At 39.8% G+C, this 16721-nt stretch overlaps 2 protein-coding genes across 3 annotated transcripts; both read right to left on the bottom strand.

The window, feature by feature from the left end:
* Positions 1-933: 933 nt before the first annotated feature.
* LOC115728682 (probable glycosyltransferase At5g11130) lies at positions 934-4416 on the bottom strand. Its single transcript, XM_030658988.2, is given in 5 exon segments — positions 934-1204; positions 1206-1679; positions 2120-2474; positions 3664-3842; positions 4183-4416. Coding segments are annotated over 4 exon segments (1110 nt in total). The 5' UTR covers positions 3756-3842; positions 4183-4416; the 3' UTR covers positions 934-1015.
* A 1663-nt stretch (positions 4417-6079) lies between these two features.
* On the bottom strand, positions 6080-12344 carry LOC115728649 (probable sucrose-phosphate synthase 1). Of its 2 annotated transcripts, XM_030658984.2 has the most exons (13): positions 11948-12344; positions 11733-11822; positions 10774-11009; positions 10546-10609; positions 9764-10459; positions 9548-9664; positions 9314-9445; positions 9027-9203; positions 8732-8785; positions 8566-8628; positions 7542-8468; positions 7216-7343; positions 6080-6515 (listed from the first exon to the last, which is right to left on the bottom strand). In XM_030658984.2, the coding sequence occupies exons 1-13, from the start codon at positions 12131-12133 to the stop codon at positions 6242-6244; spliced, it is 3144 nt and encodes a 1047-aa protein (XP_030514844.2). In that variant the 5' UTR covers positions 12134-12344; the 3' UTR covers positions 6080-6241. The 2 variants fall into 2 exon arrangements, with proteins under 2 accessions (XP_030514844.2, XP_048133526.1); XM_048277569.1 differs by lacking the exons at positions 11733-11822; positions 11948-12344 and having other exon boundaries at positions 10554-10609; positions 10774-10915.
* Positions 12345-16721: the final 4377 nt, after the last annotated feature.

The following is a 16721-nucleotide window of genomic DNA, read 5'->3' on the forward strand; positions in this document are numbered from 1 at the left end:
AAGCGAGGCCCAAATCGTTAATATTTATTTTTAAAAAATATTTTTGTAAATATTATTTTTAAAAAATTAAATTGGAAAAAAACCCAAAATATGCAAGATAAAAATTATTTTAACATAGTTCTATTTTGGTGAATAAATTCATCCGAAAGTAAAAAAATTCATCTTTGCCACGTCATCTTGCCATGTCATAGCATCCTAGAATAATTTCATGCATTGCATGTAGTATAGTTTTTTCATGCATCCATATAAAAAAAATCAAAAAGTGAAAACAATAATTTTGTGGCGATGCTCATTATATTGACTTCTGGATGTTCATTAATTGATTGTGCACCCACATGATAACCTTTGTTAGCGACTTAGGTTAAAATCAATTAATGTTGCCTTCTCAAATGATTTTTCATGAAATAAAATGGTACCGAAAGAGTGTTAGAGTAATTTGGCGTAATCAAGTCTCCAAACTCTTAATCTCTAGTTCGTAGGAATAAAATAGTCCTGCTGCTATTTTATTTATGTTTCTAATCGACCTACCATAAATGATTAGTGGCGGCTCCAAAATTAAAATACATTGCATGTTAATCAATTGAATCTTAAGTTGCGATTTGGTATGAACTTGGGAGAGTCCGAGTTAGATTAGTTAAATAATTAACCCAATAATCCATTAGTTTGGAAATTTTTTTGAATTTTTAGGTTGCGACAAGAACCAATCTTCACATTCCACTTTGACGTTGCTGAACTTATGACCATGAGGACTTACGCAAAGACTATCAAAAAACATTTACTATAAAATTTGTGATTCGCAACATACAATTAAATTTTAATAAAATATTCGACTAATGTAAAATCGGCCAAAATTTTAATTAATTTGTATTTTCTATGTGCGGACACCTTCAGGGTCTAGTTGCTGCGTGTTGCCATCTTTCTCTCCACCCCCAAACTATTTCAATTTGTACATTCAGTACTATATAGTTTATACAGTTCAAACCACCAGTCCAGACTATGCCTTGTCCGAAAGAATTCACAGCGGCAGCTTCAAATTCAACCTCCTGAGCCACACGGAGTGCATCACCATGTGCATCATGTCATACGGCTCGGCCGGCCGGTTCACCACGAAGTGCCGCTGCACCTCCACGACCCGCCTTTGCTTCTCCCGGTACTCCTCCCCGGGGATGCTCTTGAGGATCCTCTTGATGTCGGGGATCCTCCCGAACCGGGACGTGAACCGAGAACTTGCTCCAGTCGAGGACGTCGCTGAACGGGAGCACGTAGCCGTCGGAGATGATCACAGGGACGCACCCGGCGTAGATTGACTCCACCACTCTGGGGCTCGCGACCTCGTACCCGCTGGGGCAGAGGCAGAACTTGCTCTGGCCCATGAGCTCGGTGTAGTTGAGCGACTTGGGGAGGTACCCGTGCACTCGGACCTCGTCGTCCTTGTCCTTCCAATGACGGAGCAGCTCCTTTCTCACGTGGCCGTGGACGCCGCCGGCGAAGAAGGCGAGGACCGAGCGGTTGTCCGGGGGCGGAGTGGGCCGGGGCGACAGCAGCTTTCCGCGCGGAAGGTAGATTTCGGGCAACGAGACGTCTCTAGATGGCTGGAAACCTTCACTGCTGTTGGCATTGCATAGGACTCTGATGAAGTGCTTGAAGAGCTGGGGATGGCCATTGGATACTTCCGGGGCCTAAAGTTAGAAAGAGCAATCGACGAATTTTATTTTATTAACGCTCGAAAAATCAACTTAGGACCTAACCATCGTTTAAACTTGAGAAAATTTCAAATAAGGACCCAAAGTGAATTTTATTTCAAATAAGGATCTGAAATGTTTTTATTTTCTCAAATAAGCGTCTAAAGCGAATTTTGTTTCAAATAAAAGCCTAAAGTGGCCATGTAATCTAAAAAAATGGCATTTTTTCATATATATTTTTAAAAAAAAAAAAAAAAAAAAAATCAAAATAGTAAATGACGAAAATGCTCTTGAGATCAGTTCATTTTTTGAGATTACATGATCACTTCGGCGCCGTTATTTGAAACTACTATGCCACTTTATGTCCTTATTTGGAGTTTTCCTTCAAATTTGATGATTTAGTACAACAATTAGGAAAGAGATATCTCGCTTTTTACCCAATCATGGCAAGAGATCATGAAATGGTCCGCCCGCCCGGTTCGGTTCCAATGGGGGTGCCTCCGGGAGACGAGGCCGATGTAGTCCTCCACCACATTCCGGAGGCGGTCCCGGGCGTACGTGGTGTACGGGCGGTAGACAAACTGGATGATGTTGACGACGCTGACCGGGATGAAGAAGGCCAGGGCCTCGTCGGGGCGATGGGCCGAGAACGGGCTCCGACCGCCCTCGAGCTCGTCGATGAAATGGCCCTCGATCGAGTAGATGTCGTTCATCGGGCCCTTGTGGAACAAGGGCTGGTCTCCTTCCTTGTAGGCCCACACCTTGAATCGCTTCTCCATCTCCACGTGGCTCCTGCGTGGATGATGCGGACAAGGTGAGAGTGAGACAATAACTTGATAATCTTATAAATTTTCAAAAACTTAACTGATTAAGGATATTATAGTTAGATAATAAGTTAGGTTATATTATCTGCAATCTACTAAACAAATCAAATATAGTCCTGAATCCTATTTGATTTCGCAATCGTCGAATACCCGATTAATCATATCCACAAACAATTCCTGTAATTCTCGGAAATAGATTTGACCAAAAATTAAACATTAAATATTTAAAAGGCTACGATATTCAACAAAATGTTTCCATTTCAAATATGGAAAACAATGAGTTTCTACAAATTTCAAAAGAAAATCCCCTATTTAATGTGCGAAGAATATCCCAAAACCCTAGTACAAAAGAGATAGATACATACTAGTGCATAAAAATATTCGAAAATATAAAGTGCGAAAATTTTGATTTTGGTTAATTTAGTGAATTTTCCATTGAAAAGCTTTCAACAATATGCGAAGTATTAGTAAAGAAATAGAACATATACGAGATTTACGAATAATGAGATATTTAGCTTGAGAATTTCAGATTATTGGTTCATCTTACAACATCGATAATTTAATTGGCGCTTACACGATGAAAGTTTGAAGTTAAAATACTTCCAAGTTTTAATTTGTGCTGAAAAGATGATTCAAGATCTTTCCGTGACATATAGATCGGTTAACAATGTCGTTTTTTCCCCATCTTTGGTGTATAAATCCAAATCTACATTATTATCGACCGTTTCCGAATTGTACGGTAAAAAGTTTAGGGCTAAAGATTGATTAAATTATTGTGGCCATACAATGAGGTATCACAAACATTTTCAACCTCGATCGTGACTCTACCAATCACACTAAACCAAGATCTTATTTATCGGTATAGAAAGCAGGTGTAGGTTATTGAACCCTAGTTTGGATGAGCGAGAAAGAGAAGACCCACTAGACATTTGTAACCCTAGCTTAGTTTTATTTGACTGGGAACACTCGGAACCTTTCGAAATACCCAAATAAATATCATCGTAATTGGTCGTTTCGAACGATTTTTTCGCTTATTTTCAAGCTTTGAAAGGAAAACGATGAGTAGAAATCAGGAAATAGCTACAGTAACAAGCATCCATTTGACCAATATCCATGAAGAAGTCAACAAGAGAGAGAGAGAGTGGAGAAATCTTAACTGATGGAAGGCGCGAGGATTTCTGTAAACGGGTCCGCTCGGAACAAATCTGTCCTCCTGATAACGCGAAGTGCTGTTGTTGACGACGGTCATCTTCCCGCTGCTCGCTCTCTTTATCGCTGCCCTCGCTCTTGCTAAGCTCTCCTCCTTCCTATCAACAACGACGTGAGCTCTCTTTTGCTGCACCATAACATAACCCACAAAAAAACGAAAAAGAAGGAGGAAAAAAAAAATGAGATTTTTCTGGCAATCAGTTGGTGAAATTTTAACTATTTTCATGGCGATATGTCAGCCGATTTCGCAAAGTGACGGAGATGATCGCCGTTGCGAAGAATTACCACCCACGGACAAAGTCCTTGGATGGAACAGTAGAGATTCCTCGCAAACTTTTCGTAAGGAATTCGATCCGAGCACATCGAAATAATCATCTGTATCTTAAAAAGGAACCTCTTTTTTTTTTCCCTTTCTTTTCTCTTTCTGGTGCTGAATCGTTAGAGAAAGTGGACAGAACAGAACTCACTCTGGTTCGAGCAGCAGCAGTGCTGCTACCGGTGACGAAGTTTCTTCTGCTCGCGCTTAAGGAGAGGAGGAGAGCCTGTTCTTTCTCTTGCTGGGCAACATTAGCTCCGTGGTTGGAAGAAGAAGAAGAAGAAGATGGAGGGGAAGGGAAGATGTCGAAATGGTGATTCACGGAGGAGAACAAGATGATGAGGAGGAGCGAAGGGTAGAGTATGAGTGCGCCGTTGTGAGCGAAACCCCCCATTCTCTCGCAAGCGGAAATCGATGGGCGAAAGCGCAACTCGGAAGAGCTCAAGATTACGTCGTTGCCATGCATCTCTCTCTCTCTCTCTCTCCTCTAGTTTTTTTTCTATCTGTTCAAATGGGGTTGTGGATAGGTTTGGTATCTCAAACTCTGCAATTCGAATGTTTCGGATGATCGAGTCGAGATTGTGATCGACATTGAAAGTGGAGAGTTATCTATCGTTCGAACTAGAACGGAAGTGAATCGAAGATAGCGGCGCGAGGACGAAAGGATCTGGGAATAATGTGACTCCAAACTCTTAAGTTTCTACCAAACATCTATATTTCCTCTCTTTAAATCAAAACACACCCCTTTATCGGGGAAACATACGCAAGAAAACCCATAAATTTATTGCATTAGGTGTTAATCTAGTTTTAAACCTTTCAATGGATCAATTTAGTCTTAAATATTTTCACATTGGTACCAATGCGGTCCATCCAACCAATTGAGATCAGAAATCGCTAGCGTGGATGCCAACAATCTTATGTGCGTGGATGCCAATAATCTTATGTGGCACAACCGACACTAACGTGGATATTTTTACAATTTTTTGGTTTTTTTTTGAATTTTTTTTAGCTTTCTTTCCCATCTCGTTCTGCCTGTGCCGACCACAGGCCATGGATGACAAGGCCGCCCTAGCCTGGGCAAGCGTCGGCGAGGCATATTCTCACCTGTGGCGGGCTAGGACGACCCTCACTTAGGCCATGGCCTATGGTCGGCAAGTGGCAAAAAGAAAAAGGAAAGAAAAATAGGCGCCGGCCATGGCCTATGATCGGCCGGATCAGCCACCCACATATGTTGACATATGATTTGAATTGGCGTTTGTTTTCAGTTACAGGAAAAATAGCAAAATTTCCATTTGATGTTTTCTTTCTAGAAAGAATTTGCATGTTGGTAAGAAAGTCAAATAATCTCAAGTTTTTTATTTTTCCCGGTGCAGTTAAAGTTCTGAATTTTATTAGTATACAATGTTACACATTGGAACCAAACTTACTCGCGTACCGACCTAAAATGCGCATGAATTTGAATGATTCTTGCCTTTGAAAAAGTTTCTTGATGAGATAAATAAATTGAAGTGGAGAAATAAAATGAGATTTTGAAAATACAAGGGTAAAATTGGAAAGCTAATAATGAGACAAACCTCACTTTCGAGGACAATATCAGCAAAATACAAAAAATAAAAGGGAAAAAAGAAGAGATAGCAACACTAGCAAATAGGTTCCCATTTACGTGAAAAATGCATAGAGATGCCGCGAAAAGAAAATATACTTATTGAAAAGACAAAAAACCATGAACATGTTGTTCCGCGACCAATTCAGTTATAAACGTCTCGATTGTGCCAGTTCAATCCCGAACCTTTTGATGATTCATCAATTTAGTCCTAAATACTTTAATTGAATCAACTTAATCCTAAATTTTTTGAAATTTTACCAATTTACTTCTAAACTTTTTGACGATTTTTTAATAAAGTCTATTCGGCCAATTACCTAAACAATAAGTTTAAGAATAATTGATAAAATTTCAAAAAACTTAAGACTAAATTAATAAGTCATCAAAAGATTTATGACTAAATTGACATAATTAAAAGGTGGAGGATTGAATTAACTACCACATTTCGCATATCCCTTTCTCAAAAGGCTACTTGAATACTTCCAAGGGCCACGGTGTTAAAAGAGTTCGAATAGCTGAGAATACATGTTCCTGCTCAAACCTGGCTGCTTTGTATTGCGCAAACCAATTGCTTACAGATACGAGGAATGCACAAAGCTGAAAGAAACTACGACCTCACCACTCCTAGTTTTGCCAGTGTTTCCTTGATGCTGCCGACATCGGATCCTTCGGCTTGAACGACATTGGGACTGTCGAACGGAACGACGTGCTCGAGAGGGTAACTCCTGCTAGCATGCAGCTTACGGGACTCGCCGTCCAACCCTTTTAGTATCACGGTTTTATGGGCTCCGCCGATCAGCCCCTCATAGTCCGTGTCGCCACATTCTCCAACGAACACGACAAACTTCGACAAGTCCACGCCCCACCGGACAAACAGATACCTGCAAAAGACTCGCCAGTACTTCACAAGATCCATGTATTTTGATTTAGGTGCAGATTGGACGTTCTCGGGCATTATAAGAACTGAACTTCGTGCTAATCAAGAGGGCCGCTTAAACTTGCGGATCAAATGTTGTAATAAGCAGACTCATTTACAGAAAACTTCTCTATAGTTCTCCATAAGGGCTTCGTGTTAAATTGCTTCGTTGCAGATCGAACAGAAGGTAAACTTAAGTACACCGAAAATCTGATGACTACGGTACAGCCAATTACCGGGCAATTTCCAGTTGATTTTCCTACAAGCCGTTCAACCATGGTAGTGTTCAAACTCCAGCATATTCTTGAATCATGCAATGCTATTTCCTGGATTAACAACTTCTATCCCTTGACCTATATATATGTTCCTCTAAAGGTTTAATTGGCAGAAAGAGAGCGAAAACATCTGCAATTTTTTGCCAGGATTTGGTTGAAATTACATAAGATTTTCACAAAACTGATAAGGGTTAAGCCTGAAGTGTCTGATTACTGGTAAGTATTGCAGGTCAAAACATCAGAAGTAATACAAGGAGTAAAAGTTTAGCACAAGGAAGACAGAAAAAAAACCAGAGTCATATGCAAATCTAGATACAAGGAAGTTGCATCAAAGGGATGGATTTTAGCATCAAACAATCATTACTAACTGTAGAACTTCTGCATAAGTACCTTAGAGCTTGAACTCGAGATGCCAAAACAGGGATCACGTTGATTTTCCTGCCATTCTGAGAACACACGACATGGCAACGAAGAGCCTGAATTCTCATCAGTTTTCTGAGTTCCTTAACTGGGGGAATCTGTAGCAAGAGAAAGAAAAGGTGTCAAAATGCTTCCGGATAGGTTCCTATTTGCCTTGGTACTATTCTGAAGGGAACTGGTATTGAAGCTATGAAAGACAACATGGTGCCATCCAAAGAGTTTCGGTGGCTAGGATGTATGTTCTGTTTGGAAGCATGTACTTAGAAGGAAGAGGAGGAGAAGAGTAGGGGATTTACCAGATCAAAATCTTCCACTTTAAATGAAAAGCAATACGAACTTGATCCTGAATCATCTTCTGCAACAATGCTTTCTCCATCCCTTTTGTCATTAATGGAGGCAGCCCAGCGAACCAACGTCTTCCTCAGACCTTCCCCACCCCAACGATATTCGATATGTGAACGATAATCGAGGTCAACGGCAAAGGGAAGCCCCGAAGGGCCATCGTCAGAGTTTGATGATGGATAGAACAACTCACTACCACTACTGCAAACAAACGCATCAAAATCTGTCAAGTTCAAGCCTTCTGATGTTAATAGTGAGTGCACCTCTAATATGGTCAAGGCCGTTGATAGTATAAAACCAGCCGCTTTTTCCTTCCTTGTTGCCTCCATAATCTTCTTGATGATGTCAATATAAGTTGCAGTGGCATTACAATCCACTGCAATGACAAATATCCATTTTCTCTTCCTAAATCTTGAAAAATCACAGCTGCCAATATCCTCGTTAGCTTTCTCAGTCGACATGCCCTTTCCAGTTCCTCTCCGTACACCCCTTGCTAATGTCAAAACAGTGTTCTCCATGTTACTCTTTGCATCATCGGAATTTTCCTCAAGGATGGTGGCATTCCCTTCGCTTTTCTCTCCATCCAATGAAAACTTCAAATTCAGAGATATGTCCTGTATATCCCTCAAGGAATCTCCTGGGGAATCCGATTCTGAATCTGAGTTGTTGTCATGCTTCTGCCACTTTGGGCCCCTCGGTTTGCAACTAATTACTCGAGACAAGTATGTCTTACAATGCTCAGGCCACGAGAAAAGATAAATGTTCTTAAGTCCGTTCTCCCTACATCTCGACCACTGCTGCTGATCTGAAACTAGTTTAAGAAGAGCATTGGCTATGGCATGCTGATCATGAGGATCAACAAGTGTTCCGTTGTCCAGAACCTGTAACAATGTCATAGTAAGCTACTTCATAGCTGAACTACACAAAACCCCAGTTAACATACGAGAATGTCTATAGAAGGCTCCAGCTTGAACACACCCGAAGAATATCAACAGGACCACCATTTTTTGTGGCAACAACAGGTAAACCATGAGCAGCTGCCTGGGTAGGAATAGATGACACAAGGATATCATTAGTGAACCACAAGTAGTATTGGAATTGCTAGAAATCACGAAGATTGTGTATGGTAGGCTGACAGAAGAACCTCAATCAAAGTGAGGCCAAATGGCTCGATGAAAGCCGGGTTGATGAACACCCCCTACAAGGAAGATTGGCAGTGTAAGTTTGTCCAGTTAAAAATGGAACTTCTCACCAAAGGACTGCAAAGTTGATTTTAGCAACTGCATTATTGTGAAGCAGGGAGAGTACAAGCGGCTATGGTAGAGAAGGAAAACAAAACCGATGACTCTGACATTGGAAAATCATCCCATTTCAAGCTCATGTTCTGATGTTCAGCATCATTCCCACAGCCTCTGAAGGAATAGAATTACATAAAATACCTTTGTTTTTGCAGCTAATCGGTAAATGTCAGGAACATCAGATTGCTTATGGTGCTTTGGATACGCTACTTGGCCATATAGATTATATTTGTCGATTAGCTTGAGAATGGAGAGAACAACAGCTGCATTTGTGGTAGACATTGCATCAAGGTCATCACGATTCCCCATAATTAGTGTCTGCAACGCAGAAAAAGCAGAGGACATCAAAATTGGAAAAAGGTTAATGAAGAAACGCAAAAAATTACGGTAGGGAACGCATATATGATACACAAAAGAAAGGAGGATACAAGATTAGCGAGCTCTCTTAGTTGGTGACATTCTCCATATGCTTTGACTAAAGTGGTGATGTTCTTTTTGGGGTCTGGCCTGGCAAGAGCAAGAATCATGGGTTTGCGAGGATTTGAAAAGAATCTCATTATCTGCATGTAACAACCAAGGAGCACAGTGTAATTGATATATCGGAAAAATGACACAATAATATGCTTGTTCAAGCTATAGCACTTATCAGGAAGAACTATAACCTCAGACCAAATTGGCGGGTCGGTCGAAGAATGTTTCCCTTCATTCCTTTCCACTTCCCCATTCACATCACCATCATGGTGAACAATATTGCAAAATTCCATTCCAGGAGGAATTACCTGCTCAGAGATAACAAAGGCATGAAACTATCCTAAATGTACTAGCAAACAAATGAATCTTTGAATACACCTTGAATTAGGAACTATCAACTCACTCACCATGAAGCGTGGCATGTATCTTCCATGACAGCTGACACCCCTCTTAATCCTTGCTCTCAGTTTTCGCTCTAATACTCGATCAAAGCCATCATACAAGCGCCATTGCTCTTCTATCTCCTGCCTCGTGCTAGTAACGATGATTTCTGAAGTGTCAAGACAAAGCTCCTCCGCTTCAATCCGGCGCATTATTTTGTATGCCGCATTTATTTCCTCCCACAGTCTTCCTTGCTTCAAAAGTTGTTCAAGCTTGTCTCGACCAAGCGAGTGACCGGTAAAAAGCATGGGTACATTTAGAGCTCCAGAAAGAAGAGCAGCAGCATCCCCTGCATCTGCATAATGCCCGTGAATAGCTGCAGGCCAAACTGGTCGGCCACCACCAATTTGTTCACCTAGAACTTTGGACATCTGTGTAATATGACTTAGTGCACCATCAACAAATTCAGGAATGTATGGCCAGAGCAGTTCTTTTGGTACATATTTGTCTCTAGGGCCAAAAGGTATTCGGATGATATATGCACCACTGCTTTCACCAGTTTCCTGGGGTGAAAATTCAGAGTTTCTTGGACTCAGCATCTCCGTCGGTTCTCCATAACTCCAGTGGACATCTGGAGCTGATATTTGTCTTGTCAGCAGATCGACCCGATAAACTCCTGGCATTGAGCCCAGTGCCCTCGCAAGCTCCACCACATATTTAACCTGATCCAGACAATACAATCAGAATCAAACCAGATAACTGATTGGAAATGGGTGTGTCACATCAGAACATGATTGTAAAGGCTCACTTGCCCACCGGTATCAGAATCACGGCCAAGCTCCAGGTTTTCTCCACGTACCAAGCCATGAAGGCTGCATCAAAGTTGCAGTCAAAAGCACTCAATACCGCAAGTAAGATATGCATCGGATCATAAATGTATCTTGTGCAGCATGGAACTAAAACAAAAGAACTTGTGTTTCAAAAAAATTTCGAAAATATAGTCGAAAATAAGGTGAAGATGGGAGTTGACCAATACCTTATTAGGGTGAGGTAAAGCTTGTAGTCCTTCTGTCTACTAGCCCATTTGTCCATGATATCAATAGAGCCGATTCTAGCCATCCTCTCTCCACCATGAGACGAGATCTCATTGGTCGAATCCCCCTTTTCTCCTTCTGATGATAAATCTTCAGACATGTCAGCAGTTGCCTCTCTACGACCTCTTTCATGTTCAAGACGTCGTTTAGCGATGCGATGAGCTTCCTCACCCTCAAGCTACATTCGAAGAGGATGACAGACAGAAGGGGAAATGATCAACGGAAACGAATACGAAATTCGCGAGAAAAATCCACATAATTATGAAGGAAAAGTAGGGTCTTAGGCAAAAATCAATCAAATTATGCACAAAAGTAGGTCTAAAGACGCCACCAAATACGAAATGATCAACAAGGAGAAGGCCACAAATCTCGAACCCTATCTGATGGAAAGAGGACTCAATGACCATACAAATCCTCGATGGCTTCATGAAAATATTGGCAAACAAAGATTTTAGGATAGGTTTAGTCCAAATCACAAGCTCGACTGCATCCAAACAAACGATAATGCAATTTCACTACTGGTCTCTTTTCATTTGGGAAGGCTACCACACCAGTTTTTTTTTACCTTTAATCAACTCAATTCGCAACCTTGAATTGATCGATATAAGCTAATCGCCACAGTGAACCCTGAACGAAAAAATTTGATCTCCATGGGGCGTACTTTAACCCCTCATTTCCAAGTAAAAGACTAAAGAGCAAACTAATAACTGATTTTCCAAATGATAACCTCCGTCATCGGTCACAAATAGCCAATACAGTGTAACAAACGCACCAGATTAACCAGAAACAGGGCATTTCCCATTCCGACCGAATAAACGAAAGACGCATTCTCATCGATGCTGACACGGGACGATTGTTCGAGAAAACAAACGAGGACGAGGAACGTAAAAGAAGGAAACACCTGCTTTTTCTTGCGAGCGAGATTCCAGATCCTCCAGCACATGTTCTCCAATCTCGTGTTCCTCTCCTGCGGGCTCCGAGTCGCCGCGGCCTACGGAGCAGAAGAAGAAGCCGAATGGTAGTAAGCCAAGTGAAGCCACAGCCAGCCAAAACAAATAAACCCATCAACATCAGAAATTTTTACAGAGGGGGGAGAGGGAACAGGGAGATACTGACTCGGAGCCAAGAGCGGTGGAGATCGGTCTCGTCGAAGCCAGTGATGACCTGCTCCACGAAGTAGCGAGTGGGGCTGAAGCGCCCCTTCTCTCTCAGCAGCAGGGACGACGACTTGGGGTCGTCCGGCCCCGGCCTGACGTCGAGGATCGCCTCCAGGTAGCTGTTGACCCACTCGTTTCCCGCCATTCTCAACCACCCAGAGAGAGAGAGAGAGAGAGAGAGAGAGAGAGAGAGAAGGGTCTCTCAGCCGATCTTGTGCTCGTGCATGGGTAAGCAACACTCGTGTTTGTAGAAGATGACAGGGTGACGGAAGAAGAGTCGAGTTAAGATGCTGCCGGCAAATGGCGGCTTCAACTGTACGTAGAGAGAGAGAGAGAGAGAGAGAGAGAGAGTGAGATTCGTGGTCGGTTCAGCGCACAGTCAGCAATTCTCCCGAATGTCCGAGTTCTCTGGAAGGAGGTGGCCTATTGTTCTCTCATCTTTCCCGTCTCTTGCTCGAGAAGCTGTCGTGTTATAAAGGTGGTGTAGCAAATTATAAAGTTATTCCCCACCATAAAGTGATTCCCAAACTTAAGCCCCATCCCAAGACATTACTCATTAATTGATTGATCACGTTAAGTTAGTCGCGAGATTAATTTATAAGATAAGTTTCCTTGAGCTGAAAGAGTTTGAAAAAATTCTTGAGACTAATCCGTTCTTCAAATAATCGAATTGTTCGTCCTTTTCGTTTGATGCTTATAAATGAATCCTTATGCATATTTATGCATTCTTGCGTGCTCATATAATATCCCATACCTCTGATAAAAAGAATCCATGAGTTCAACTAGTCGAAACGGTCTAGATTAAGAATCAACCATTTAGCACGCAATCAATGGCACTACCTGTTTATTACTCATTTCTTTGCATTATTTCCTTTATTTAAGCAGTAACTCTTTTACGTTCAAGAAGAATCTCTTTAGGATATTTACTTTAAAACATCTATACACTATATAAATTATGGATAACACCATCATTTTCGTTAATTTATTTATTTATATATCTAAGTTTTATTATTATCTTTTATCATCATTAAATTTCTCAAACAAAGGTCTAAGGGTGATTGATTTTAGGGTGAGTCGATTCCCACCCCGAAACCAACAACCATAATGAATAGGGTCGGTCCCAGTTTGTAGAATCGAGAAACCATGCTCGCCCTGAAACAGTCAATGTTATTTTATTATGTTTTATCGGTTTCTGCTACAAATACTTTGCCTTTGAATTTTTTTATGGTTTATGTTATAAAAAAAAACATGATATAGACATACACACACTCTGAGCCGGTTCTGCCGGTTAGTCCGATCGATACGGTGCCTCCTTAAGATCCGCGAATCAAACCGATAATTCTCACGTGAGTCACTCAAAATTGCCGAATGGGTTCTCGAATTGAATCGGGACCGATACATACCTCTACTAGAGTTTTAGTATGACAACATAAAGATGGAAGATAGGAACACACATGGAAGCAGTGTACCAAAACATCTTCGTTATCAAAGAATATAATTAAGAATAATTCACCAAATAAGAATGTCCAAACAGCACCTAACTTACTTTTTTCTTTCAAGAACATGATCTCCACCGTTCTTGAAGCGCCCTCTGCCACCTCTCGGGCAACTTTTTGACTAATGCAAAGATGCGAAAGCTAAGGAGATTAGGACCAGAAGACATCGAGATTGAGCATATATTCTGTCGAGGACAATTCATTGGAGATGAACACAATGTCAAGAAGGTCCATCTCAGCTTTTAGACCACTCCCCCAAAGCATCAAATCTTCCATGAAGGAATCGATGAATCCCAAGAATAAGTGAGAAGGATTTGATTTAACACGGCCATTACACAATAAATTTCTGTTGTATGCAAATAAAGGTTCCGTCTTTTTTGCGGAAATGAGTGATTTGAATTTTTTTTCTTCTTCCGAAAAGTGGTTGTTTAAATCGCTTATAAAAATGAATGAACAAAAAAAAATTTCATTCTTTCACGTATTTATTTAGACATAAATTATTGCCGACAGTGAAAACATCGTTCCACCGACTAATTATTTCAAGCATTCAAAAAGATTAATTTTAAGAAAATATTTTTCAAAATCATTCATTTTTTCGTTGAACAAATGTTTGTTCTAATCCTTGTCGGTTGTACCACAATTTGTTCTAATCTCACTAATTGTCGGAACTTTATGGTCGGTTAGATATCTCCCCTGAGAAAAGAAAAATACTACAATCCGTGCTCACCTAGAATACATGTATTTACATATATAAAGTTATTAAAAGGATATCCGATACATGTGTCTTAATGTTTTAAAAAAGAGATAGTACTAGAACAAGAATTGTATGGATATCATAGTGAACGGACGATCTTGATTTTACAATTCCTAGAATTTTAGGGCTTGATTGCTCAATGAAAACACGGCAGGGTGTCTTTGTGAGCCTTATCCAATAGACAAGACAAGTATAGCGATTGCCCTTTTTCAAGGATGTGCAACTTTACCTTGGGTAAATAAATAATACTTGTGAGATTCTCACCTTAAAGCCGAGTGAAGTCCATATGGATGGACCAAACATGACATGATTTATACTAGTGGTAGGATGGATTGAGCATCTAACGAATATAACCTCTATCATGTGCTTAGTATTTTTCCTTTTTAGGCTCTGTTTATTTCGTGAAAAATATAACATTTTTTGAAAGTGGCCAATATTTTTTGATTTTTGGCTAAAATATGAAAATGAACTAGAAAAGATTTTTTGCCATTTGGTATCGAAAATTCAATTTGATTTTCCTCTTTGCAATCATTTTAATAATTTTTTATTTTTGTTTTATCCACTTTTGCCTTTTTTCTAAAAATTTGAATTTTTAATTATTTTTAATTTTATTCATTTTATTTAACTATTTTTTTTTTTTTTTTTTTTTTTTTTTGTTTTTTGTTTTCCTTCTTCTTTGACTGGTTGCTAGCGACTTGCCCCAAGCAAGGTGGAGCCTCGGGTGTCCCTCTTCTCTGGTTGGCTTTAGCCTCACTCGAGGTCGGCATGGTCGAGCTCACCCGAGCCTTTGCCCATAATGAGGTCAAGCTTGCTCAACTCTTGCCCTCGACAAGGTCGGGCTCGTTGTGCCTTGGGCAAGCTCGACCTCGTCGAATCTAGCTCATCCTAGCCTATGGTTGGTCACTAACCATCATCGTGGCCGATAGAAGAAAAAAGAAATTAAAAAAGGAAAATTAAAGAAACAAATTTTAAATTTAAATTTTTTTTTCTAAAATAATTAAAAAGAAAATCAAAGAGAAAGAGTGAAGGGAGATAGATGAGGGAAAATATTTCCTCTTCTCAAACAGAGAAATATATTTTCCTCACTTTTGAATGTACTTTTTTCATGGGTGGAAAATATTTCCCTTAACTTGTTTATTTTTTCCCAAACCAAATGCAGGAAAATCTGAAAAATATTGTCCTAGAAGTTATTTTTCGTGAAACAAATAAAGCCTTAGGGTAAGTTTGTTTAGGGAAAAACTGCATAAAAAAGAAACATGATTTTCGGGACATCATTTTTCAGGAAGACGGTTTGTTTTCCTTTGTTTGGTGATATGTGACCAAAAATATTTCAAGTGTTTGGATTTGGAAAATGATTTTAATCTCATTATATTGTTTTAGGTTAAAAAAAACATTCGAATTTTTAGATAATTTATCATTTTTATAATATCTCATATTTTTTTTTTTTTAATCTTTTCTCTTTCTTTTTCTTTTTCTTCTTCCTTCACTAGTCACTAGCTAGTTGCACGAGGTTGAGCCTTGTTGCTTCGGACAAGCTTGAGCTTGCTGCATATGAAAAGGCTCAACCTCATGTGGCTTGTTGCTGGCCATCGCCAAGGCCTAGCAGCAGACAGAGGAAGAAGAAAAGGACAAGGAAAAAAAAAAATTCAAAAATCAAATACCAAATATTAAAAAATTCAAGATAAGCAATTTTGAAAAGTGTTTCACCTCTTTAAATTTAAGAATTTACTTCCCTAATTTTATACATGAACTTTTCATTGATCGAAAAGTATTTTCCATTAACTAAGTCATTTTCGGCAAATCAAACAAATGAAAATTCGAAAAATTAATTTTCGAAAAACATTTTCACTCAAACAAATACATCGATAGTTCATATTCAAAAGCTTAAGTTCATGCGTACATAACTGAGGTTTCAGAACAAATAAGAGTTTGGGCCTTGATGACTCAATCAGCCACTTTGTTAGCATCAAGGTTGCGGTGGGCGAAAAGCCTTACTAGCATGGTATCTTCCCAAACAAATTGAAAATTTTGCGAATCCAATCAATTGTTGCGTCGTTTGAGAGTGGAAGTAGAATGATTTGAATTTTTTTAGTTAAAAATGATTACTTATATCACTAACAACAATCAATGGACAAAAACTATTTTTATATTTTCAAAAAAAAAAATACATATAAATTGCTATTGGTCATGAAGTCATTTATTTCCATTGCCAAGGACTCAATTGAGCCACGGTTCCCTTACAGCCACCCTCTAAGCCTAAGTATTCCTCAATGACCGATAGCGTACAAGTACCGTGAGGAAAATGTGAAAAAAAAAAAGCCCTATTTAAGGAGTGCAATAGAGTACTTGAGATCTAGTGCGAACAATTAGTTGAAGGAGTGGAGTATAGAGCCTTTACTATTCGATTAGTAAAGAGCACTCACTCTAACAAGATGCCTTTTGCATGATGGGTTAGCAAGGAGATGGGAAAAATGGCTTAATCC

Source organism: Rhodamnia argentea, chromosome 4 (genome assembly GCF_020921035.1).
Source record: "Rhodamnia argentea isolate NSW1041297 chromosome 4, ASM2092103v1, whole genome shotgun sequence".
Taxonomy (NCBI): Eukaryota; Viridiplantae; Streptophyta; class Magnoliopsida; order Myrtales; family Myrtaceae; genus Rhodamnia; species Rhodamnia argentea.